The 26,336-nt window shown below is 35.5% G+C and overlaps 1 protein-coding gene across 4 annotated transcripts in view; it reads right to left on the bottom strand.

The window, feature by feature from the left end:
* The window catches only part of UBR2 (ubiquitin protein ligase E3 component n-recognin 2), a 52,607-nt gene that overhangs the window by 22,790 nt on the left and 3,481 nt on the right, over window positions 1-26,336 (bottom strand). For 2 of the 4 annotated variants that reach the window (XM_030446981.1, XM_030446980.1), the window contains exons 2-21: window positions 25,128-25,387; window positions 23,641-23,719; window positions 22,030-22,143; window positions 18,785-18,912; window positions 17,658-17,796; window positions 17,140-17,202; window positions 15,794-15,914; window positions 13,144-13,251; window positions 11,870-11,958; window positions 10,905-11,003; window positions 8,440-8,603; window positions 8,249-8,348; window positions 7,085-7,213; window positions 6,439-6,622; window positions 5,400-5,461; window positions 4,544-4,654; window positions 2,983-3,048; window positions 1,546-1,668; window positions 1,000-1,063; window positions 579-703 (exon numbers count right to left, since the gene is read on the bottom strand). In XM_030446981.1, coding sequence (XP_030302841.1) covers window positions 579-703; window positions 1,000-1,063; window positions 1,546-1,668; window positions 2,983-3,048; window positions 4,544-4,654; window positions 5,400-5,461; window positions 6,439-6,622; window positions 7,085-7,213; window positions 8,249-8,348; window positions 8,440-8,603; window positions 10,905-11,003; window positions 11,870-11,958; window positions 13,144-13,251; window positions 15,794-15,914; window positions 17,140-17,202; window positions 17,658-17,796; window positions 18,785-18,912; window positions 22,030-22,143; window positions 23,641-23,719; window positions 25,128-25,387 — 2,328 coding nt within the window. Of the gene's footprint in view, window positions 1-578; window positions 704-999; window positions 1,064-1,545; window positions 1,669-2,982; window positions 3,049-4,543; window positions 4,655-5,399; window positions 5,462-6,438; window positions 6,623-7,084; window positions 7,214-8,248; window positions 8,349-8,439; window positions 8,604-10,904; window positions 11,004-11,077; window positions 11,177-11,869; window positions 11,959-13,143; window positions 13,252-15,793; window positions 15,915-17,139; window positions 17,203-17,657; window positions 17,797-18,784; window positions 18,913-22,029; window positions 22,144-23,640; window positions 23,720-25,127; window positions 25,388-26,336 lie in introns of all 4 variants that reach the window. The other 2 variants (XM_030446982.1, XM_030446979.1) reach the window with 1 other exon arrangement.

The raw sequence follows: 26,336 nt of genomic DNA on the forward strand, positions 1-26,336 counted from the left end.
ACTGCCAATATAGTAAAAGATGAACTTCTGAATTCTGACTGCCTTCCAGAATCATTAAAAGAGTACTTTAAAATCATTCATTAAAAAAAAAAAAGATTAAGCTTTGCTATGCTACAAAACCACTCTCATCAGAATTTAGATAAATGCCTCTATCCTTGCAAATGGCAGCATCTATGTTAAACAGGTCATCATACTCTGTTTGATTCTATGTCTCTTCAGCTATTTTTAGGCTTTAAAACATACTAACTGATGATATCTCCAATATTTCACATCTATAACATTTATTCAGAGTTTACAAGCAGACTGTAGAGCCTACTGGCCAGACGCCCTGGTAAGAAACAATACTAAAAATCAAAAAAAGCTGAAAAAACCCTCAGGCTCCTGCCACTTTCATATGTTGTTCTTCCATAGGTGCTCCCTACCGTCTCTGTGACAACTATTAATCTATACTCAGGCTAACATTACTTAGCATAACCACGCCACTCCCATTCCACACCAGCTTGAGTAAGAAAAATTTTCAGCAATCAGCCTTACAACGTTGAAGCTGCATTTTGGTTTTTTCCTTCCGAGCTACTTACATCTTCAGGTAATGCTTTTACCAGTTCACTGTGAGCCATTGGCCTGATGCTCAGCTGATGGATGATCTCTCGTTTTATTTCATCTGTTGCATTCACCTGTCCTATTCCAGGACTGAATCTTTCACCTGTAAAATTAAAATTTAAGATTTTTTAGGATTTTAAACATTTGTTTCTTTCCTTTTGAAACGTCAAGAAAAAGACTTGAAAAAAAAGTCTCTTCTGTGAAGTCTTGTGTTCACCCATTGTCATCAAAAACATTCATTATGTTAATCTAAGCTAGTTTCAAGGTTTTTCTCCCATGACATAAGTCAGAACTACAGAAAGTTCAAAATAGAATGGAACTTAAGTTGACAATGAAGAACGCTCACTCCAGACCATTAATGAGATGAATTTTTTAAAATTAAGTGCATTATGAACTTACCAACAATCATTATAACAAGGTACAGCATCTCTTCTATAAGAGTATTATTTTGTTGAACGACATCCTGAATGAAAATAAAACAAAAATTTACAATTTTCAATTTAGGGTAAAAGAATTATTCCATACACTGAAAATACTTTTTCACTGCTTCAAAACATTGCCTTTTTTCACTCCCAAAATGTTTGCTGACATTGCTGAAATGCAATTACAGCTGCCTTAAACGTCTTAAACTACACAAAACTTATGCACATGTTTTACATGTACTAGTTTGATAGTTAAAAATATTTATGCATGTTTCAAAATGTTCAAAATAAATTAAAAGCAAGGAATCATAGAATGGCCTAGGTTGGAAGGGACCTTGGAGATCACCTACTCCAACCTTCCTGCCATGAGTAGGGACAAGGATAGGTCTTACTTTTTTAATAAAACAAGATAAGAGAGGTTTTACTTTTTCATCAAGAAATTGCATGGTCTTTGTACAACAGCATCTGACATACTTTCAAAAACAAAATTGTAGACATCCTATTGCAGTAATACATGAAATACCTTGTTAGTATTTTCTGTGCTAAATCTTTTGCCGTAGTCTGGAGTACTAAATATCTGATCAAGTTCAAAGCGACTCAGCATTATCATCAAGAAGTGATTGGGATCCATCATAGACACACCTGTCTATTAAAGAATAAAATTATTAGATAACAGACTTGGTGTTACTATAGTATGTTTCTACATTTACATACAATGTTCACAGTATATTCTTTATGAAATTCATGCTTCTCTCAGCCCTGGGCATGAAAATTTAATTACTTAAAAGTTTTTAATCTCAGGACTCAAATAACACAAGTGACAGCAAATTTGACAAACAGAATACTATGCTTTATCAGTGATTTCTGAAGACCTTTTAAGTGTAAAATACTCATTGTTGTGATCTCAAATACTCTAAATAAAAGCCAATGAAAAGCTTTTGCTTGGTGGGTTTTGTCTCTACAGTCCTGTTCCTACTGGCTCAACTTTCATAAAGCATAGTATCACTTAAGTATATAGAGCTAAAGTTTTAAAAATAAATTCCAATCCTCAAGATAGAGGCTGAAGACTTTCACAAGACTTTCCAAATCTCCCCGTAAAGTATTGATATTTCAGTGTAGTCACATTTACTTCCACTTCTGAAAACCACTGGCCAAAGTTTTTTCCTGTTTATTAAACAGTGTATCTAAACTGGCCAATTTTAAGTATTTGATGTTAGTTTAGTATTGCCAATGGCACCATCTTTAAGACAAAATAATTGAAACAAAGTTTAAGGATATCTACCCAGATGGGTAGCTGCAGATGATCAAGCTCAGATCAAGCCTCAGGGATTTACGTCTGATAGCAGAAGTCACCCAAGGCGTATGTATCCTAGTGGGTTTTGCTAACCCTAGGTAAAATCTGAGGGGTTTTCCAAGAAAAGACTTTGCTGCCTAAGTGAATTATGCATATTGATTGCAAATTTTAGCTTCCACTACTCTTAATGTACAACTAATGCATCAGACCTCTCTGTCAGAGGTAAGTACACAGTCAGATCTCTTAAAATCTATTCTGAAGGAAAACTAAAATGCATTGCAAATGTATATGGGGTTCCATTTTCTATCCAGCATTTTAGATGCCAGCTTGGAAGGGAGAGAGAAGAGGCCATGTATACATTGATTACATTACTGAAAACTTGCAGACTCATAAAACTGCCAGGACAGCAAAACACATTTGTTAAAATACTACATCTTGAAGATGTAGCATTACATCCGTGTCACACAGAAGATTCTGCACTTTCCACAGCATATTTAAAAACAAGGAATTCAACAGCAGTGTTTTGTTTAAGAATTATCCCATAAAGACACAAATACAATAAAACTTAGAAGTCCCTTTGTCATTAAAAGGTACTGGTGAAGCTAAAAACATGCAGACATATCCTGAAAATGCTTGATAAAAGCAAAGATTGGGATATGTGGTTACCTGAAGCATGACTATGTCCTTGTCAAACATCTCCCTCCTGCACTTCACGTTATGATAATAATAAATCTGAAACAAACCATAATAATTAATAAACATCATATTTAATTTATATTTATTATCATTCTGGAAAAATAAACTTTGTTATACAGTATTAGTAAACAACCCATGGTTTGATAAAACTATACAAATATATTTGTAAGCAAAAAGTATTTTTATATAGCACAAAACAAGCATAGTTGCTGCTGGTTTGTATTGATCTAATGTCTAGATTGCCCACACTTACAAAAAAAAAAATCTTGTTGACCTCTTTGGGCTATTTTTTTATACATCTACTTCTTTAGCAATTAGCTGCTTGAAATTCACAGGAGAAAAAGCCCCTGCAGTAAGAGAAATGCTTTTTCTTTGCTCTATTAATTGCTCTTTAATTATTTGAGATATAATCTTTCAGGAATTGCCAGCTTTGGCAAAATGTTAATATTGTGATAGAAATATAGTTAGTCCAAATCTTCCTGGGAGTGAACACCACTGTGTTGAGCAGCAGCAACACAGCATTTGCTCTATGGCACTGAAATGTGGGAAAGGATGATTCTGTCATAATTATGGACAAATAAAGAGGGCTGTCAGGTTTCTATCTGGGAATGGTAACTATTTGCAGTGTGCCAGCCTTTGCTCTACAGACACACCATGTGTAACCAAGACTAGATGTGGGAGAGTTAGTTATGCCTTCCCTCTCTCCTCCACACATCCATGCCCATTCCTAACTTCTGGGTAAATATCCAAAAGGAGCCAGCTGAACATGAGCTCTCCGTAGTAAATGAAAGAGAAAGGACTTCAGACTGTGGTACCCACATTACCTAAACTAAACAAGGCTCTTAACTTCAAGATCCTGACAACCAGGGAAAATTAACACAGACATTGTCTATAGTAAAATGGAAACTGCTATAAATGTACGTAACTAGAGCTTGTTTTTTCAATAATGACAATCAAAGACATCACATTATAAAAACTCTTTAGGTTAAGAGGAAAGTAGTACCAGAACACAGTAAGCTTGAGCAGATTAATTCAGCCTCCTTGTACATATGCATGCATTGCAATTATCTACTGAAGATGGGGGTCTTTGGGAGGGAAACAAGTTTCTTGCAAAAAAATCAACATCTATCAGCAGTAAATCCTATTTCTGTTGTAAGCCATATCTTGCTGAGAAAAATCACTTAAGATACACAGATCTAATTCTGTACTCATGCTGCTGTTGGAGAGCATAGGGGAAAAAGACTAGGAGTCATCAACTTCATTATACTAAAATTTCTTTAAGTACAGAGCAGTAAGCTCACTGAGCAGTGTAGCAGTCCTGAAATGATAATGTAACTTCTGACAAGGAAATAAAAGAACACTAACATTCAAATGACAAGAATGCTGATGTAAATGCCTACTTTGAATTGCAACTCGTAAGATTTATGTAAGTAAAATTTGAAATCAACAGAGAATGGGAAGGTTTTGTGTGCTGAAATTCTCTTGGAGGCATTATCAGAAAACAGTTATTTTACAGCTATTCTGTACTTACTTGGTTAACAAGAGAGAACCCATTTCTTCTCCACATCCCTGCATGCACTTGGGCACAGAGGACCAGGCATCGAAGAGGATGCTCTATTAACATAGGTGGGCTAAGTTCACTCTGCATTAAGAAAATACAATATTTTGTTATGGACACAGAAAAGAAAATAGGAGTGAAATGAAGAAGGAAGATATTTCTGATCATTAACATATTTTGGCAATACAAAAGAGAAGCAAATCCAACTTATCTATTACAAAGCTTTGATAAGCCTATTCAGTCTATCCAATTGCTGCTCACCAACCTTACACTGTCTTTATAAAGGCTTTACTTTAAAGAGAGCAGGTTTTGTAATTTAAAATGTAAACAGTATTCACTTAATAACATTGTGATTTGTTTTCTTTCATTCTAAGACTAAGTACTATTTCTTTCAAAAGACAATGAGATTTCTTCTTCCAGCTATGTTTTCTCCTCTTTTAATTTACCTTGTTCTTTTTAATTTCCCCCTAAATATAAAAACATGATTAAGAACATGCAGGAAGCAAGAAGCAACTGGGGAAGAAAATTAAAACCTAGGCCTAAGAGAATCAGGCCCTGCCAGGAGTTTCTAAAAACAGTTTCTGCTACAAAAATAAGGTAATGCATGAAGAACAAAACACAAACTTGAGTCTTAAGAGAGCAACACTGATTGCTTACTGCTCCAGTCACAAATATCTAGCTATTAGTCTCTTAAAGGGTAACTTCATCTACTAAAGATAGTATCTCTGAAAAGAATTCATAGCAAATAGTCCTTTGTTTTACTTAATAATAAAAAATTCACATTCAGTATTTATTATATTTAATGAATAGGCTACATTTAATTACATACCAGGGGTAGCAGCTCTGGAAACTTATATGCCACTTCAGTTTTACTCAGCAAAACATGCAAGCCTACATAAATAGATGAAACAAATACATACATACTATTACACACAATATTTTATATAACTCAAATAAGATAAAGAAGGTCAACAAATTTAACATCAGACCATTTTCTGGACACAGACACAGGTAAGTCTGCAGATTTATCACCCTACCTGCAACACAATTATTTCCTGAAGAGACATATTACAAAGCATACATTTTAGGAGAATTAAAGTTTTCCCAACTTGCAGTACAAGTGGGATTTTCTCCTTTCTTTTGACCTTGTCATGTTTCTTCAGTGACAGCTAAGAGTCCTTGGTCTATCACGACAAGTCATCAACAACAGATACCCCATCCTTCCTACCAGTCCTTAGAAATTTATCAGATATGTCAGGAACATATAATGAGGCTCCTACAAAACATGTAAGGGTTTTCTGAATTGTTTTAAAGATACAAAGGTTTTGCTTAAAGACTCACACATTCAAAGACTATGACCTGCATAGTCTTGTACCTAAGAATTGCCTTTTTCACTTCATTACCTGTGGATTTTTTTTCTGATTCTGTAAACTAAAATTCAATACTTTTCAACCTAACTGTTGAACAAGACAGGCACAGTATCTTAATTTTCTCGTGACACATCTGCCTGTTCTCTAACAAAACATTGATTTGCCTATTCAATCTGACAGCAAACCATATTTCAAAGCAGCCAACAGTCTGTATTTTGTTGCACTTCTTCTGCATCACAGAAGTGGCAAAAGCCACTGTAACTGCCTCTAACACACCCCACTGACAAATCCAGTGGTGTAAGACATTCGCCCCCAGGCCTGATACAATAATAACTTATCCAGCACTTGGAAAAATTTGCTATCAGCTAGAAAATAGCAAAATGCATCCCATTCAGGTTTTAAAACAACTGTTCCATGATTCTTTGTGTACTCACAGAAATACAAACCACATTTACACATCATTTTTCATTTTATGAGATATTTTTAACTAGTCCATACCTGCAAGTAAACGAGACACTGGGAGATGAATGCTAACTTTTTCCTGAGAAACACAGTATCTGATGGTCTCAACTGAATGTCCACACATACTGAGAACAATTGGCTGCTCTCCATCAGTAAAACCACTATGACACTGCATCAACACAGCCAGGCATTTCTTGTAAGCTTCAATTAACACTTTTTCCTGAAAGAAAGATCACAGTTTAGTAAAACTTAAACTTTATTTAACAGTGACAGATTATAGCCAGCTTGAATGTTCAAATATTCCAAGATCAGCTGTTTCACAGCTGAATTTTACCATGCTGAAGCTTGAAATACTCATGGAGTATAAATCTGATTTATAATCAAGCAGCATGTGTTACATCCCAGGTTTTCTCTTCTAATCCCTCTACTCTGGAAATTATAACCTGATAGTGTTGTGATGATTACAACTTTCAGATGTGTGACAGAACTCTCTCTGCAATACTTTTTAAAAGGCTTAGCCACATTCTTATGACTTGGCCAGTTCAAGCCATAGAAGATGTGTTTAAATACAGAAAAGATTTGCACTTGCACAGCGAATATCATCTTCAAGTTCTGTGTCTTGCTCAATTGCTACATATTTGTTTAGGTATTCACATAGAAAAACAATCCAGAAGGAACTTACATCTAAAGCACACCAGTCCTGCATCATTGAAATAACAAGTGTTAATTTCATCTGCAATGTAAATGCTGCTTCCCATTCTGGTTCCATTTCTATGTGTTGTCCTACTTGACGAGTTATTGGATCCATACCCTAGCACAAAAAGAATTATGCATTTCAATAACATATCACTGAAATACACAGACAACATTAGTATCTGTTCTTATAAACATATTGTTGTATGAGGAAAAAACAAGACTGGGGCCAAATGGAAAGGAATTATACATATCTAAATAATGAGGAACTGACCTAGGAATTGGAAGGAAATGATACTGGGACAAAAATAGTTTGGGATATGAGCTCTAATTATTATTAACACCTGCAGAGATTTCAGTATTACAAGCCACCCAACAACATTTGCATACGTACATTATCTACATGTACATTTGGGTTTTGAATGTATTTTCTAGGCATGTGCTATTAAATGTAGTTAAGTACTAACTAAAGACTGGCCACTACAGTACCTAATATTCAGCTCAGGGCATAAGAAGGAAAAAACACAGCATGGTCTGAGGATTACAATTTATTCAAGAGACTATCATAAAGAGACTAATGAAAGCTCACTACTGAGCAAGGTATACTACTGCAGTACTGACAAATGGGAGTGATTCTGACTTATACCTTACTGATCAATACAGTCAATTTGCCCTTGTAAAAGCTGCACTGATTATAAAATACTCAAGATAATCTAGCACATGAAAAGGCTGGGGAAAAAAAATACCAGGGAAGAGTCTAGTTGTATGTCAGGAACAATTTTTTCCTTAATATAAGGAGCAGCTCTGCTGACAATTAGTAACTTGATCTCTTGCTATGAAGCAGAATTGATTAAGATAGTCCAGGTTTTGCTCACACCATTAATTTTGTCTTGTCTGCCTGTATAGCTGCAAAATACACCCCAAATGACATTTTTGTTTTTAAATCACTCTCTTTTTACTGCCCTCTACAACAAACTAAATTTAAAAAGTTATGTGATATGTTGTTTTTCAGGAAGACTTGATGACACCAAAAGTTGTACTGCACTGAAGTTATAAAATGGAGAGTAAATTAAATTTCCTCCATGTTTATATCATGATAGCTACCTTCGTGCTTTAACATGGGGCAACTTTTGTGATTCACATATTTACATACCTGCATACATTTGAGTAATTCTAAGAAGGCATCAAAACCCTCAAGGAATTTGTGCCTCAAGTCATCTGACCACTCAGTTGGCTTACTTATCAACACATACCTGGATACAATAGAAAGATACAAGTGTTAATTTATTTTTTTTTCCCCCCCCTCCTCAACTGATCAAATCAGCACATAACTAACATACTTACTTGAGATCCAAAATAAGGCTCTGAACACGCCTGAATTTGAAAGCCTGCAGAGCAGTGTAACGTTCAAACTGAAACCTGCCTTGGATGTCACGGTGCCTGAGGTGGTCCATGAAAGTTTTGATGATAGTGGTCATGAGATTTTCTTCTGTTATTAGCATTCGAGCCTATGCCAAAGTACATTGAAATTTGGTGTAATTAACAGATGCAGCTAAGGAGAGTTTCACACAGCACCTTGAAGCTAGTTTATAAGATACACGAATTTTTATCCAAAATAGTTAAATCAGTAACTAAAACAGAAGAACATACTGAGAGCCAATCTTCCAAACATTCACAGAAGCCAAATGTAATCTAGCCAGAAACTATCATAATCCAGATCTCTCTTCAGATCCCTTCTGTAACTCAAGTTTGACTGTGGTTAGGCTCCTGCTAACCTATGTAATTATGAAAGACTTATTATTATTATGTATCCTGTAATTAAATTGTACCTCCCTTTAAGTATGTGTTGTCTCATATAATTTAAGTACAAGCCTTTCAGGGGAGTAACAGCCCTTTTTCTTTCTGTTTACAAACTGTCAAGCACTGTGGTGAAAAGCATCTCTTCTAAACTGCTAAGTGCAATTTCCACGTGGCAATTACTTGAAATGACTTATGATTCCCCTCAAGGGCTACTGCATATATCCATATGTTGTATGAAGCAGATCAGGCACTGCAAAGTCCAAAAAAGAACATCTTCCACACCCAATCTAACCTAACCCAATCTGACAACAGAGTAGGGGGCCCTAAGAAGTTACATCTATATCTCTTACTTGTGAGCTCTTCCAGAACCCTCCCATTCTGTTGGTTCTCCAAGGTAAATGAGGTGAGTCTTACAGTTCTCAGATTCCATGAGGATTTTACTACGTGGCTTATAGATTCAAAAAGATTGGCTACTCTGATCTACCTCAACAATACTGTCAATGTTGGCTGGAGTTTCTGGGTTCTACAGGAGTTAATGATACTCCAAAATACAATTTCTACAGCAGGGAAAAAAAATAACATACAATGGTCAAAACCTTCCACAAAAACCATACAAACAAACAATCAACACAACCACCCATCAACCCTCAAACCAAGCAACCACAGTTAAACTTGAGAGCTCAGACTCTTAAATTACTAAGATCCGATTGAAAATGTTACTGCAGGCAGTGGGGTGGTTTTACACCCAATGGATTAATTCAGTTAAGAATCAGTCCAAATGGCTCTAAATATATAATAATAATTCTTGTTTCATGTGGTAGGAGCTCAAAATTACTTCCACATCATATCTATTCTGTACTTGTACAAAACACTTTAAACCAATTTGTTTTGCTCTTTTGGCAGACTTTTGAAAAAGAAAACATGTAAAAATGACACTGCAATTATTCTCCTCTAAGGAAACAGTTGGAATTCCTTTCATTAAAAAATATGTATTAATCAGCATTATTCTGCCACCCCATCTTCCAAAGGAAAAAAATACCATAACTATTTGAATAACACTAGTTAGTTCAGCCTAACTGCAAATCTGAATACTGGCAACACTCTTACTGACAGCACCAAAATCAAAAGAGGTAACACAACATTGTCCTGAACCATGGAAACAAAATCCTGAGGTCCTGCTGAATTTCCATGAACATCCAGCCCTATGAAATGGAAAAACAACTTCGCTCAAGGTTGTAACTGCCATGCTACCATTGAATTTTAGAGCTCAATAAAGTTGACTGAATTTGCGAGGATTCAGATGCATTTATTTTTTAAACAACTCTGTCCATGGGACTCAGACTTTTATTTCTGGTACAGCTCTGAAGTTTAATTTGTCTAGCTCATAATGCAAACAAAGACTGACTTATTTGGAGACTGTAGCAAAAAAACAACTGTTTCTCAAACACGCATAAACTCGTGAAAGGCCAGAAGAGTTAGTAAGCTGGGAGAAGTAACACTGCCTGAAGTACTGTAACAACAATTAACTGGAAACCTGAAAGAAAGCAAGAAAGCATCATCTGAGTCTAGAAGTACCAAAGGATGTTGGGAACATCATGAAAGAACTTTTGCTGCCACTTGCGTTGACTGGAAAATCAACGTAAAGTGGGTAATTTATAAAACTGCACCAAAATGGTACATTCTAACTATGACATGCAAACTTGATGAGTTTAATTGTCATATGTGTGTTGCTAAATATAAAGTACCTTTCTTTAAAAATGAAAAGGAAAAATCTAAAAAGAAAACCAAAAAGCACCTAGCCCACTCTGGAAAGTCAGACTCCAATTCTGCAATGCTGAACGCTTCACCTTCAAAACCCCCAGGAATGTATGTAAACAGTCTGACTGCTGTGCAGCAGCAGTGCCATGCATTTGCACAGAAATGTTAAAAGAAATCTGCAGTCTTGATTCAAGAACCTTGAGTTGCTTTTAACAAATAAAGATTTCCTTTTTTGGTCTTTCAGTACTTACAAGAGAAGGCACTGTGAATATCTGTATCGAGAGGTCAGCAATTGATAACTCTCTGTCGTGGTCATCTTTCATAAAATCACTCTGCAATCGCTCATAGTTCTATTAAGAAGGAGGCAAAAAAAGGCAAGGAGTGCCAACTATCAGTTTTTAAAAGAAAGACAGGCACTACTCACCAGAGTAGGTACAGTGAAGAGTTGGACAGACAGAGCAGCCACCGATACTGCCCGCTCGTGATCATCCTCCATATAATCTCTCTGCAACTGCCGGTAATTCTAAACAACAAGGGGAAATTCACCTCTAATCCACACTGACCTGATTTTTTTTATTTAAATATCTGCTCTGGGAAACTTTAATGCTGTCATAAAGGGAAGATTAGCTCTTAAAGATTATTATATAGATGGTTTTTTACAAAAAACCCCACGCTCACACATGAGATCTACTCCAATTCCAGTATAATAAAGATCTACTCACTCTCATTTTCACAATAAAGGCCAATATTCTATTTTCTGCTCAGACAAGTTACTGGCCTTCAGCAGCATGAGCAGAATTTTGCAGTGCTGGTTTAGAGCACTTACAGTACTTGCTACTGCAGAAATATTAATTAGCATAACTGAATTTCAGCGTTATTTCTGAGTGCTGCTGTAACAGCCCACACCTCAACAATGAGAAGTGATTAGCTCTGTAAAAGTGACAGCCTGCATAGCTGACAGTGAAGACAAAAACACCTGAACTGGTTTAGTTCTGGGGAGCCTGGAAAGCCCATTTTCTTCCCAGGAGATGAGACACCATTATAACTAACATTTTGAAGACAGAAGTAAGACAGCCAGCATTTTGTTTCAACGTTTTACTTCCAGAAAAAGGAAACAAATTCTGGATAACAGTTTGTTAAAGGACTGTATGCTAACTAAACTCTCTTCACTAACCAGTTTAATCATTTAATGGCTCTTTGTAAGAGAAATACTTACTCTTGCAAAGCGGATAGCAAAAAGTTTCTTGTACTTCAAATCCATAAGTAGACTGCTCATGAACAACTGGTGATACACATTTCTAGCTCCTGTCAGTAAAAAATAAGTGAAATATTGCATGTCATTATTTTATATCAACATATCATGGAAACATTTAGAAAAGCAAACTTTTACAGAATGAGAAGTGTGCATTTCAGAGCAGAAGCTGCTTCAAGCCTGTCAGGTGGTAGCAAAGAATTAAGAAGAACACATAAACCCAAATTCTTTGAGTGGTAGCTTTGAGTGCTGTTTAGACATTATTGTAACAAAACTTGTGTTAAAAAAAATTGTATGGTCCAAAAAAGCAGCAGCTTTCGTATCATGAAATTTGCAGTCAAAAACCTCCCAAAAATGTCAATACCAGAAATTAATTCATACAAGATACAGGTATTAGATAACCAAAATATTAAAGAAAATTTTTCTCCATACTACATCCACTCTTCACCCTACTGCTTTCTTTTATTGCTGCTCCAAGAAGTTCCAAATACAAAGAGAGGTTACTACTGTCTAGGATATCTGTAACTCAGAACTGAAGAACAAAATATACTGGGGGAGAGTATGAATCAAACTACTTTATTCATGTCTAAATAAGTAAAGGACAAATATATTGCTTTGTCTTTTTGCTTCTCCTTCTTCCACCTGGCCTTACATGCCCTTCCAGGATACCAACTCAGACACAGAAAGCATGATGGGAAAGAAATTATCTCCACTTCCTGAAAATTGCAATTTTACAGCCCATCCCATTATAACAATCAGGTTTTTATAATTTTAAGGGCTCTAGAATAACAACACTTTTCACTGAATGTTCTCAGGACACTTAAGAATACTACATGAACACAAACACAAGTCAAAGCAGAAAACCTCTGCCCTACCCCTTAAAATGAGGCATTTCAGTTAGTAGGGAACAGATGCTGTGATCCTATAAAGCAAACAAATGCCAAATCACTCCATTTGTTACTCAGTTTCCCTTAATTATCACTATCATCTGCATATTCAAGTCAGCCTTAACTTCAGACTACTTTAAAAATCTGATCTAAAATCAATCCCTTCTCCAAATGGGTCTCCTTATGTTCTTCAGTATATTTGGCATGCATCATAGAGACATGGATTATCACAATTCTACCTATAACACACCACAGTAAAAACAACTAGGCATTATCAAGATACAAAAGGTAAAGGGAAAACATATATATATAACATAGTTTAGTATTTTCCACAAGTTTGAGAAAACCCACCTTTCCACAGTTTAGAATCATACAGCATTAGCTTATCCACAAGAGAAGAATTTTCACCATCTGGCCCCTCCTGTAAACCAACTTGACACAATATCCGACGAAGGCCATCTTAATGAACAGAAATTATCTAAGTTAGTTACAGGTTGAACACAAATTTGTACATTATTTTAACAGACTGGAATGTTCATAAGACACAGCATAAGTCATAGGGCTCTCTTCTTGACAACTACTATGAGTAATGCTACTCATGTTTTGCTGATAGAAACACAAATACCTTGCAAGTTTCACTCTAACCCTAGGGAACATTAGGAACCTTGTGAAAACTGGCAAAAATAACAATCTGTTTCAAAGTTATCAAATTAAAAGTACTGCTGGCTTACTAATGTAACAAGTCTAACAATACAGCAGTCTAAGTTTCTAGGTTATATTTTTCCTGAGTCCTATCAAAAGGAAAAGTATAATATATATATATATATGAAATTATTCATATATGAGGTTTTTTACACTTACTGGCTACTATTATTTTAAAGCTTCTCATAATTTGTTTTGTTTTCTAATGAAAAGCAGTAATAATTGTTTTTATTTGAATAGATAAGTTACTGTATGCTTGCAGACAGACCTGCATCTGCAACAGAACACAACACAGACATGAAAACAGTAAAAATGGTCATCCCAGCTCTGTACTGCAAGTAAGGTGTATCCATTGACACAGCTACAGGGTTCACACACATTTACACTTAATTTATGCACACTGCTGAGCAATCTCAGCTTCTTATCTAGAGCTGGCACTGGCCTAGTACCATGCATATCATACCATGTCCTGCACAGTGCAATTCTATACGGTCTATGAACCCCTATTACAATCTGGGCTTTTTTTGCTTTACAGAATTCAATTTCAACTAGCTACAGAGGGTAGTGAATTAATTGAAACTACCGTATTGTTCAACAAATGACAAACAGATGCTTATCCCTGAAGAACTGACATTTGCTAAAAAGGATGTGGTAGTCAAGCTTGTGACAAATTTCCATAGTAAAGATTTTCCTTTTATTCACTGACAAGAGTTTGATATTAATTTCACAGCCATCATCTGACCTAAGTTTGTGGCAGAGCACAAGACTCCTCCATCTGCCTGTCTCCATTTGGTCAGGAGCACTTAAATATCACCACCTAAGCAGTTCACTTCTGTCACTCCATATTACAGATGAATGGTAGCAGGCTGTTTTAAAAGACTGAGCAGAAATCTAGACGTTTAGGTGTGTTTGTTAAAAAGCCAAGGGAAGCCAACTTTTTAAAAAGTGCTTTTCACAAAACCAGATTTAAGACCCAAGGTGTGTAAGGCATTGCAAACAGTTTAGCCTGTAGGTCACAGAGAAAACATATAATGCTACCATCAAGCATTTTGCCCTTCTGAATCATAAAGGACATTACACTTAACGAACTGAACTTTCCAGAATTCCAGAAAACCCACACACAAATCAAACTATAAATTCAACACTGTCATCTGTAATTTACTACTCCATTAACATACACAGGTTACTTATTTACTGCTGAAAATTAATGACCTCTGTATCTGGCACAACTGCCATGGCACAAAACTGGGCTCAAAAAACATAAGACAGTGCCTGCCTACACTTCACACTGAAAGGAAAATTTATCTCAGAAATTAAACATCTTCATGTCTCTCCTTTATATTAATACCTATATTAATAATGTTCCACCAAAACAGGCAAGGAATTAAACTGCTATTCTAACTTTCCAGATGTCTGACTTATGCCTCTTTACAAAAGTAACTTACAAAAACATAAACTACTGTCAATAAAGGTAACATATAGAGATCCAATGCCCAATACCTTGGCAGTCTGTCAACTATCAGTCTAATAAAACGTACAATCTTGTACCCATGCAGAACATGCATGCAATGCTATGGCTGAATATATTTTTCTACTAATGCTTGTTAACATTTACAGATGCACAGAAAACAGTGCACTGGAAACTACATTTCTATGTATCAGCAGATTGACACATTTTTCTTTTATTTCTTCTCATGCTCCACATCTTCACAACCTTGTTATTTCTCAGGATAAAGCAGGAACCGAACCAAACCAAAACACAAAGCATAAAAGTAATGCGGTTCATCTTGATTCCTTTGAAGAAAGATCTTACCAAATATTGGATTAAAAATCTGTTGGCTTCTGTACTTACCCAAAAACCTCCACACATACTTGTATTTTCTCTGTTCTACTTAAACTCTGAAGCAACCACTTTCATCATTCAGCAAATTACTTCTGCAGAATTTTGTTTTACTTCATTAGGTTAATTTTCAGCTTTCTGCATTCACTTAAAAAGAACTAAGGATTGAAAAATAGCTTGTTGGCATACAGCAATTGATAGCAATTCTCAGCTTCTGTTCAACAGCAACTGAACAGGAAAAGGTATGCAACAAGTCTAAGAAAGACTGGTAGCACTTTGATGGAGAAGTCAGAACTCAGAAGAGCACTCCAATAAGAGAAAAGAGAATGAAATCTAACAAGTTAATAGCTTTGCCTTATATATTACATATCTGAAATAAGTAGACCACACTGCTTCAGCAATTTAGCTTGCCTCAAAAGTATTCTCCAACATGTCTCATGACAGTTCAAGTTTTCTCACCTGAATATCCAATAACACTGCCAAGCCAAGTTAGGAGCTTCAGACCAAAGCTCTGATGGGCAACAATAGATGAATGCATAACTTGTACTTTCAGTGGCTTTGTCTGACGACTGGTATTTCTCTATTAAAAAAAAAAAAAAGGAAAAAAGGAGACAATGCTTATTTAATTTAGGACTATTATATATTTCTGTACAGAAACACAGCATTCCTACAATCCTACAAGTAATTTCAGTGGTTTACATTATTAGTGAATATTATAATTACTAACATCTACAAATGGAAGAAACAAAAGAAGTTTGAGCTTTGTTTATCCTATTAATATTTGAAGGGCCTTATTACACAATATCAACATATTTAGGCAGCCCATTTTCCACTCTTGGCCTCCTGTCAATGTACACAGTGATTTGCTGCAGTTTACTGATAAGCAGTACCATAAACAATCTAAGACAGCCCTGCACATTTGCTCCTCACAACATGATGTGCAAGTCACATAGCAGTTCACCAAGAAACAGATTGTCCACAGAATATTTTCAATAATACAAATTTAGTATACAGAGTTAAGAAAGAATTTCTTCTCGTCTCTGTGTTAGTAACCTTAATAGTTAGAGATTACACATAGAATTAATTTGACTGAAGAGGCAGCAAGTTAAAAACATTGTATAAATATATGTTAATGTTTTAAAAATACCTTTAACAGTTTAAGACCAGTAACACTAGCTGCAGTGTTTGTTTTTCACTGGTAGCAGTGTTACACAAACTATTTAATGTGATTAGATACTGCACTGCAGCAGTTAAAGAAAAAATAAATAGAAAATATTATTCCTATATTCTTATGTCAAAGAACCCCGTAATACATAGGTATTATTAATACACACACACACACACACACACACACACATAAATGCACACACACAAAATAAAGTGCATTTGTAGTTTCACACTTCAATCAGTAATAATTGCCACAGTTATGGCTGTGAAAGAGGCAAATAACTTCATACTATAGGAGAAAAACCATAATAGTTTAATTTCACAGAACCAAACTGACATGCAATTCTAAAAGATTACACTTGAAGTTACTCATCAAAGGCTGTTGTCTGAAGGAAAAAGACACCTGGGAACTTCTTTTCAGGAAATTATTTTGGGTGCAAGGGAGACCACAGTGGGGGGAAAAAAACCAAAAACAAGCAAAACCCACATAAATCTGTATTTTGATCCCTCTACTGTGCATACTGTAAATAGCATCTTTAACACTTTGTATTATTAAAAAGAAAAGAGTAAACATATCCTAAACTGTGTAAAGACTATTTCTGTTTAAGATGAGGTAAATAAGTAGGTAATATACTTACCACTATTACTGATTTTGCTTGATCACAGTACTGAAAGTCTCCATATCGAACAGATCTACGTCCCTTTAAATTTGTAAAGAAGTAACATTACCACCAGCTTCTAAACAAGAAGTTCAAATACTGTGTTTTAAATGACTATAAAAGATACAGTAAAAGTTTTAGATGCATGTTAACCACTCCTGCCTTCATACTGTTTTCATTTTTTTAATTACTGTATATAAGTTACATATTTGAATTCCCAAAATGCATGATATATTAAAAGAAAATAAATTATACCAGATGCTGCCTGTCCTTGACAGAGGACAGAGAGACACCCTGCTATCTACACTCACAAGACTTAATGGAATAGAGTTCCACTGAAACTTGTATTTAATACTAGGTCTGCTTTGGACTGACATTTCAGAGTGGCCTGACACAGCACTCAATCACTTTGGGAAAGCAAACTAAACTAAGTGCAGTCAGATAAAATAAACATCAGGGTAAATATAAGTAAAAGCTTTAGCAATTAATTTACTCACATCTCTATCTACTGTTGTTGCAAAACCAACAGCTTCCTTCTGTGTGCAGTTTACAGCCTTCTGAAGAGTATAAATAACTTGTTCATAGGTATGGACTTCATCATTAAACAGCATGCAGTAGTAAGTGTCACTCTTCTCACTTCAAAGAAAGGATTTGGTTTATATAATTCAAAGGAAGGCAATTAAAATAATCAACACCTAGTTTAATGAAGTTTTCCAGCAAGCAGACAACACAAACCTGGGCTTCTTTTGTTACACAGATCAGTGTATATGAAAACAACAGACCACCCCTAACTTCTATTAGAACATGCATTTTTTACTGCAGAACCAAGTCCAAAGTGAGCAAAATATGAAGGCAATACTTGAACCTGAGGATTGTTTTTGAACATCAGTTAATTAAGAACTGATAGTTTCCCATTTCCTTTCATTGCAGCTGTGCTTGATACACTCCCCCATAGCTTCTTCAGAGATTTAATTTGGCATTACTTTGTTACAACTGTTACCCTAATACTTCACAAAGGTCTATTAGGCAACAAAAAACTTGGTAGTCTCCTTAAAGCTCAAACTCCACAATCCTCAAAACCCACAATCTATTAAGCTTCTACAAATTAAATGTTATCTTTTGATTTCCATCATTTATTTACATGGCATCTTTACACACAGAACATAAAGTTAACATCACAAATGAATCCATGATGATTATGATGGTGCAATATACCGAAATATTCTGTGCTGCTTCAAAATTTGGAATATGTAGATCACTGAAAGTACCAAATACTTTTACCATTCTGATCATAAGATCAGAAAGAACCGTACCTTTGCTCATAAGAAATAAGCCCACCACTTGTTTTAGGGTGTTGTATTTTACTAATACTTGTCAGTTTTAAGAAAATGGAGTTATCACAAAGACATTTTTTCATCTCTATGGAGAGAAATGAATGTATAATTACAGAAGTAAAAATGAGAAAAACAAATCTATTACAAGCATTTTAGTCCATTGCTTACAAAACATTCCTGACAATTTTAGGAAAAGAATAAAATTAAATCAGAATTTACATTTTCTATTTTAAGTATGTACAGGCCTTTAGGCAAAAGAAAAAGCAGAAGAAAAATACTGTTATACTTACATCATCTCAAGGCCAGGCAATTCATTTTCCTTTTCCCATGTTAATATGTCAACTGCATATTTAAATGCGATGGCAAAAATATTATAAGCTCTTGCTACCATATCTTCTGGTAACTGCACAAGAGGATCCTGGAAAATAAATAGCAACTGAGAAATTAAAGTAAATTCAAAATAGAAATTAATTGTCAAATTTGCACCTCTCCCTGTCAAATATAATGTAAGCCCCTTTAATAACAGAATTTTCAGTGCTGGAAGGGACCTTGAAGATCATCCACTTCCAACCCTCCCTGCCATGGACAGGGACACCTCCCGCTAGATCAGGTTGCTCAGAGACCTGTCCAGCCTGGCCTTAAAAACTTCCAGGGATGGGGTTTCCACCACCTCTCTGGGCAACCTGTTCCAGTGTCTCATCACCCTCATGGTGAAGAACTTCCTCAAACATCCAGTCTGCCCTCCTCCAGTTTGAACCCTTAGTCCTATCACTATCGACATTCTAAAAAGTCCCTCACCAGCTTTCTTTTAGGCCCCCTTCAGATACTGGAAGGCTGCAATAAGGCCTCCTTAATGATGTCTTTCTTTAAATGAATTTACATTTGAAAGGAATAGTCAATAATAATCCTGCTTTCTTTTTTGTGTTCTTGACTGACAATCACCAAAGCAGTACCCTAACACTCAATACATAAATGTTAACTTGCCTCTGATCACCCACTTAAATTTTCAAACTTCTCTCCATTTTCACTTCCACTGTTCCTACTTCTGCACACCTTCTAGTAGCTCTTCTATAGGATTTTTAAACTCAGCTGTATTAAAATCTCCTTTTTGCCACAATGCCTTCAAAAATACTCTTTGAAATCATTGTATCTTTTGTTCCACTTACCAACTGTAGAGCACAAACAACTATCCATCTATTGCCTTCTTCTATACCTGACACGAATTTACAGGTGGAAGGGTTATCTATTGAAGCTAATACAAAATCCAGAGCACTGGGATCATGATTTATGATGTATGTCTCTTACATGTTGTGACATATACATAATTAAACGCCTGAATCAAAGAATGGTTTGAGCTGGAATAGACCTTAAAGAATATCTAGTTTCAACCCCTCTACCATGGGCAGGGACAGGTAAATATAACTAGGTGTTTCATAATGATCTGCCCATGTCTCAGTCTTGTTCACAGACAGCTGTTCCCCTTTTGTATGTGGACCATGCACTGACTTCTGCCTACTCTGCACTCTCCAGGGTGTCCTCCATTTGCTATCTGCAGCAGCCACTATAAACTCATCCTCTTCTCTCTGCTAGAGCAGAGGCAGCTGCTGCTGCAGGTGAGGGAACTGAGAGGAGGAGGAGGAAGAGAAGTGCTGCCTCAGCCTGTGATTTCAGAGGGGCTACTTTTTGGAGCAGCAAAGGAGAACCACTGCCAACTCTGAATTGGTAGTACAGATACCACTGCCATTTCCTTCTAATCCATTTCAAGGGATTTGTGTGTGAATAGCAAGCATAAAGAACCTTGAATCTGAAAGGATTTTTCTTCTCCTATTTCGAATTTTTGATGTTCAGAACAATTAGTCTCTCTTCCACAAAGCTGCAAAGGGAACACTGCATGCCCTGCAGGTCACTTGGACATGTACTACATATTGGGTCATTGACTCAATTCACCATTTGATATTTTGAAGTGTAATATTTTGTAATTGTTCAGTCAATTAAAATATTGAACAGTAGCCCTATTTCTGATTTAGGATTACCTAGTACCAAATCCTGTATTTCACTACAGTTTATATTGCATAAAAATGGCCACAATAGCCTTTTCTGAACTTAAGTCTGCATTATGTACAGAAGGCCCTTGACAGTCAGCAGTTCACCTGTTGTAAAGTTTATTTACCCACTCCAAGATTCTTTTTGCATATTTAGAAGCTTTACAGAAGTGTTAATAACTGCTTTTTTTTTTTTTTCATTTAAAACTTATCTAGAACACGGAGAACTATCAGTCACCAAAAGCAAAGGCAAATCTTAAGCAGCACCACTGCTTACATTCCCAGCACTTCCAACAAAGGCACGTATCTGGGAAAGGCAGAAAACAGGCCCCAATAATGCTCAGTAAATGATCCGTGTTCTACCTCAAACACAACATAACATCTCAAACCACCATCACTCATGGGGAAGAAGCACAACATTTCAGAAAAACATTTTTCTAAGGCTGCCCACTAATGTAAAGTGGTATGCAGAGAAACTGGGAAATCGATGCAGCAGTGCTAGAGTTTAAGGGTTGAGATAGTGACAACAGATTTTAGAAGGATGAGTGTCACTGCAAATACAGCTTCATTTAAACCATCAGATCAGCAAAATTCCTACAAAAATTCACCTTGTATCTTCCCTTCAAAAAAATCTCACAGAAATTAGATTACGTAAGAAGCCCACAAGTGGCTGGACCAGAAGCCCAACTGGTTATTCTCATGACTCAGATGTAATAACAGTTACTAAAGGAAGACTCAGAAAAGGATAGAATATTCCTCTGGTCTCCACTAATTTAAGACACTAACACTTCCTACACCAAAGATGGTATCTGCAATTTTTAATTGGTCATTGATTCCTTTTTTCCCCCTACATGATTATGTTAAACTTCCTTTTGAACACACAAACTTTTAACAACAACAGTGTTTTGGAACAGTTAGTCCAACAGTTTGAATTCACACTGTAAGAAGCAGATGTTTTTTGCATTTAATACCTCCAAGTTGCTATGCTATGGGAATTGGTGAAGATATGTTCTCTTTTACCCTCTCCACACCAAACAATCTTTTAAAGACTTCTTTCTTAAATCTCCATTGCAGCATTCCTGTAACAAAGTGATTCTGATTTTTTAAAACTGTGCATGTCACTTTGGTAAAAATAAGAACATATGTTGCACAGGCAGCTTAGTTTGGCTTCTTTATGCAGATGATGACATTTTTTCTCCACGTGGCAGACTCCCTTCACCTTTTAGAATAAGGCAGAAAATAAACAGAAGTAAAGCTGCAGAGGCAACCAAGGCATAAAAAATAAATCGTTATAGCAGAAAATGTTCTTCTAAATGACTTCTTAAGTTAGATAAGACATTGATTTTGTGTAACAGCGTGGTTTAAACACTGCTGTTAAATTTCCTCCCATATCTAATACATGGTATGTAAGACTAAAATGAGTTTTATATATATATACACCTATATACACCATTAACAATGTTTTGAAACACGATGCCCTCTTTTGTTATTACCTCTTCCTCAGCAGTCTCTGAAGCATTAAGTTCATGCTTTTGACAGTAAGGACCCTCCTTCCAAGCTTCTGTATCACCACAGTCACAGAAACCTCCTCCACCTGATGTTGTCATCTAAAATTATTTGGCAAAAAAAAAAAAAAAAACCCACAACATTCATGTGAGGTTGCCTATACATACACGATCAAAAGCATGGTAATACCACCTGATAGCTTTAGCCAGTATTCTGTTAAAAAAGCACAGTGAATGTGTCTGTTTCTATGATGGCTCAAAGTTTATCTACTTCATCAGTTTGCCTACACCAAAAGCAGATTTTTTTAAAACAAACCAACAGAAGCTTCAAACACCCCCATTCTACCACACCTGAGGGAGTTTTTTTCTGGTTTTCAGTTATTCTGAACTTACTTACAATCTGTACTATTTCATATTCTCATATTTTTCACCTGAAGAAAGCTAAAATGTTTCATAGAGCACTAATAAACAGTGAGTAAAAGATGTGTTGCTTAAAGTAACAGGGCTTTACAGAAAAAACTTAAAAATTGCCCACGTAAGTCTTAGTGAAAGTCGTAAGAAGAAGGACATGAAAATTGTAATGGTGTATTCTCACTCTTTAATAACATTAACTTTAAAGCTTTGATCACTTCGAATTAGCAAGAGTAATAATACTCTTTTTGAACCACAACAACTAACTGATTCATTGAAGAATTTCACCTTTTTTTTTTTTTTTCAGCATAGATATGTTCTGTACATACAGGTGCATCCTACAGTGTCAGTAGATTAGACAGACATTTGAAACTACATCTAATTATACTTTTGCACATCACCTGGACTTGTCATTCCACTAAGGTTGTGAACTAAAAACCTACATGCAAGAAGTATGCTGATACCAGCAAACTGGGTTGGATTTCTTGGAGCAAGAGGTTGGTTGGATTTTTTTCCTAAATCCTAGTGCTGAGTGTAACCATGCAGTGATAAGACTTACATTTATGGCAGTGCAGTGCAGTCAAAACCATTTACAGAAAATGCTGCACTGGTAGTTGTCACTAAGCTTCTCAGTTTAAAAATACACCAATGCCTTCTTGGTTTTGTTTGTAGGTTTTTTTTAAACTGATCTGTACTACTAATAGCAGTAGATTACAAAAATAAACAGGCTTAGTTTGCTATTTTAGCTTTATGTTTAAAGCCAAACAAAAATCCTACTAATTGAGCAGAATTTGGTAAAAATGCAGATGTTAAGAGGAAGCAAGTTTTATTCAAAAGTTGTTTTTTCACTAGAGCTTTTCAATGCCTTTTAAAATAATTAAGCATCAAGGTCAACACAAGCCAAAAAACAACTGTAATGCTGTAAAATTCACTAAAGGACACGTGCTAAAAATAACACAAGCTTAACTATTGAGCATAATATTTAATTTCTCAATATTTTGTTAAATTTCAAAATTTACACTTGGATCAAAACACTCAAGTAAGTTCTTGTAAGCAGATATAATTCCAAACTTTGTGTTCATCTCCTGTTTTGAAATTATATATACATTCTTAAACTTTAAACAAGGAGTTTCATAGACATACAAGATTATTAATGATGGCATCACATATTCCAGCAGTATTACTAACCCTGTATCGGTGCTCTCTGTGAATACTTCCAAGAAAGCACTCCATGCATAACACACAAGTTGGGTCAACCGCACAATCTCTGAAAATGGTAAAAAAAAAAAGTGGGGAGTAGAGGGAGGGGGAAAGCAACATTAAACAATTTTTTTGCCTTTAATTACAGATTTTACAACAGGTAATTTTCAAGCATCACCAATATGAACCTTCTGATTAATGTATGAATTATTATGAAGGAGAAAAGGAATGGCTCCCATTGAGAGGGAAACAAATGAAGGAGAAAAAGAAGTATTTTCTTATAATAGTAGAGGCTTTAAAATATTGTCTGGGTAGGATGCATATTTGGGTAATAAAGCCATTGGCTTCAAGAGGTCTAGTTAAACAAGTAAATGGATGAATTACAGAACACAGTATAGACAGGTAAACAATAAAAACCCAAACAAGTTCTCTCAAGTACAGAGTACAAGTTACTAACAATCTTCAGCAATCAGAGAAGACTTTTTTTTTACTCAACATCAGAGAGAAATACAGCACACAACAGATTAGATCAAACCACTAAGTTTAGCCCTACAAGCTCTCTGAAGAGGTCCAAGAACAGAATTTTCAGATCAGAGACCACGGTAAGGTCCTGTCTACAAGCACTACTATATTACATAAAATATTTACATTTATATTATAGCAATGTAGTATTTATATATATATATATATATATAAAACTATTTTTATATATAGTATATATACTAGCAAAAGGGGATAAACAAATGAATGAGTTAATTATGCATTACACAGAAGTGTCTCACTGAAAAGACATGAACATGGAAAGCGGCTGACTTTATGCCACCACAAGATAAAGGGAGTCAGATTTTGCAATATAAAGATAAATACCAAGAAAATGCATCACTTAAAAACTCAGAGAAACAACTTACTTTGTTCAAAAGAAACCACCAAAGATCCTATGAAATCTTATTACCAATAATCTCTTATTTTCATTTCACCAAATAAATGAAACCAGATGAACACTGACAATCAGGCAACTGTGAATTATTACCCATAAAGTACAGTTTTCACCAAGTGGGGGGTTAAGCCTGTTTTAGCATCCAATATATCAGTCCAACAGGTCATGGAAGGTGGTCTAAAACACAGCATCAACTCTAGCAGCTGCTATTAAACAGCTGAATAATTTGCACAAACACATGTCTGCTTGCTTCTGATTAATGCCCTTAAATCACTCTGACATTTCACCCCAACCACTTTCTTAATTTTATACTTCTTTTGTACAGAAAACACTCTACATTATAGTAATTAATATCTTTCCATTTACAAACCTGTGGTGTGGTTTATTTTCCCATGATGCTACCTGTCATGAGAAACTGCAAGTTTACTTTAAAAATACATTTGGGGCATTAACTTTTCATTAGGACAGTATATTCCTCTTGAAACATGGCTCATGATGTCACAAATTATAAATACTTCACAATGGTGAGTTGAACTACCTGCAAGAATATGTAGGTTCTCCCACTTTAAAAACATGGCCACAAAGATGGGAAGGTTTGTTTGCTTGCTCAAGCTTCGGAAAACCAAATGCAGGATCTTCACCACAAAGATACCATTCCATTGGTCCCAGCAAAACATGTTGTGCCAGCATGTCTTCTCTTTGTGGAGCAGGGTTAGGACCCCTGCAGTAAATTTTTGGTACATAATAGGCCAGATGCTGATACACTTCTTTCTGAAGGTCATTTGCTTGCAGCCATTTCTTTTAAATTAAAAGGAAACAGATAACAAATAATTCATTAATAAAAATACTAAACACGATTCCAACCATCAAGATAACTGTTTTATTTCTAAATTTAAAAACAATCTAAAATTGCATTGCATAAATAGAAAGCTGTTCTTCCTTCTCAGTGTAAAATCTAGGCAATCACAGAAGACAGACACTAGCAAAGGAATAATTTGTTTCCCTGATTGCTTATTTTATCCTTTTTACATACAAAATTATTTTTAAAAACATAACATTTAAGTGACAAAATTCTTTAAAACTTTCCTCCAGAATGCACAACCAGTAAAACATCCCAGCTTTAGCAGTGACTTCTATGATAAGGCCCAAACTATGCTGGTTGCATTTCTCATGAGTGCAGCTGGGGACACAGAGGAGCAGCGGAAGCCTGGAGTTGGCAAGGAACAAGCAAAGACAAAAAATACAAGGAGAATGGCAAACACAGCATTAGGTAACAGCCCCTCTCAGTTTCAACAAATTATGTATGAAAATGCGGGTGGTTTTGCTTTCTCTTACCACCAAAAATTACTTCCATGAATTACTATTTCAAGTGCTGTCAGACCCATGAATTGTCTTCATCATTCAGTTGCAAAAAGCCAATGTTGGCAACTTTTTAAAAGCCATCAAATTACTGTAACTGCTATAAGCCACTAAAAAACTCAGAGCTCTTTCTATTTTTCTTCCTTGATATACATACATAGAGTTAAAAAAAAATCCTCTAGCACAACATTTGTTTTATTTCTGCCTTGTGGATTACAATTTTATAAAGGTTTAAACTGTAAATTAGGCTGCAAGGTTTTTATAATAAACAAATGGGAGCAAACACATACTGAAAGTGTGCACTGATTAAATCCTGTGTTACATAAACAGCCTTAGTATGCTATTTCCCATTGTAAATATGACAATCAGATAACCCCCCCAGGGCAAC

The sequence above is a fragment of the Calypte anna genome, chromosome 3 (assembly GCF_003957555.1).
Source record: "Calypte anna isolate BGI_N300 chromosome 3, bCalAnn1_v1.p, whole genome shotgun sequence".
In the NCBI taxonomy this organism is placed as follows: domain Eukaryota; kingdom Metazoa; phylum Chordata; class Aves; order Apodiformes; family Trochilidae; genus Calypte; species Calypte anna.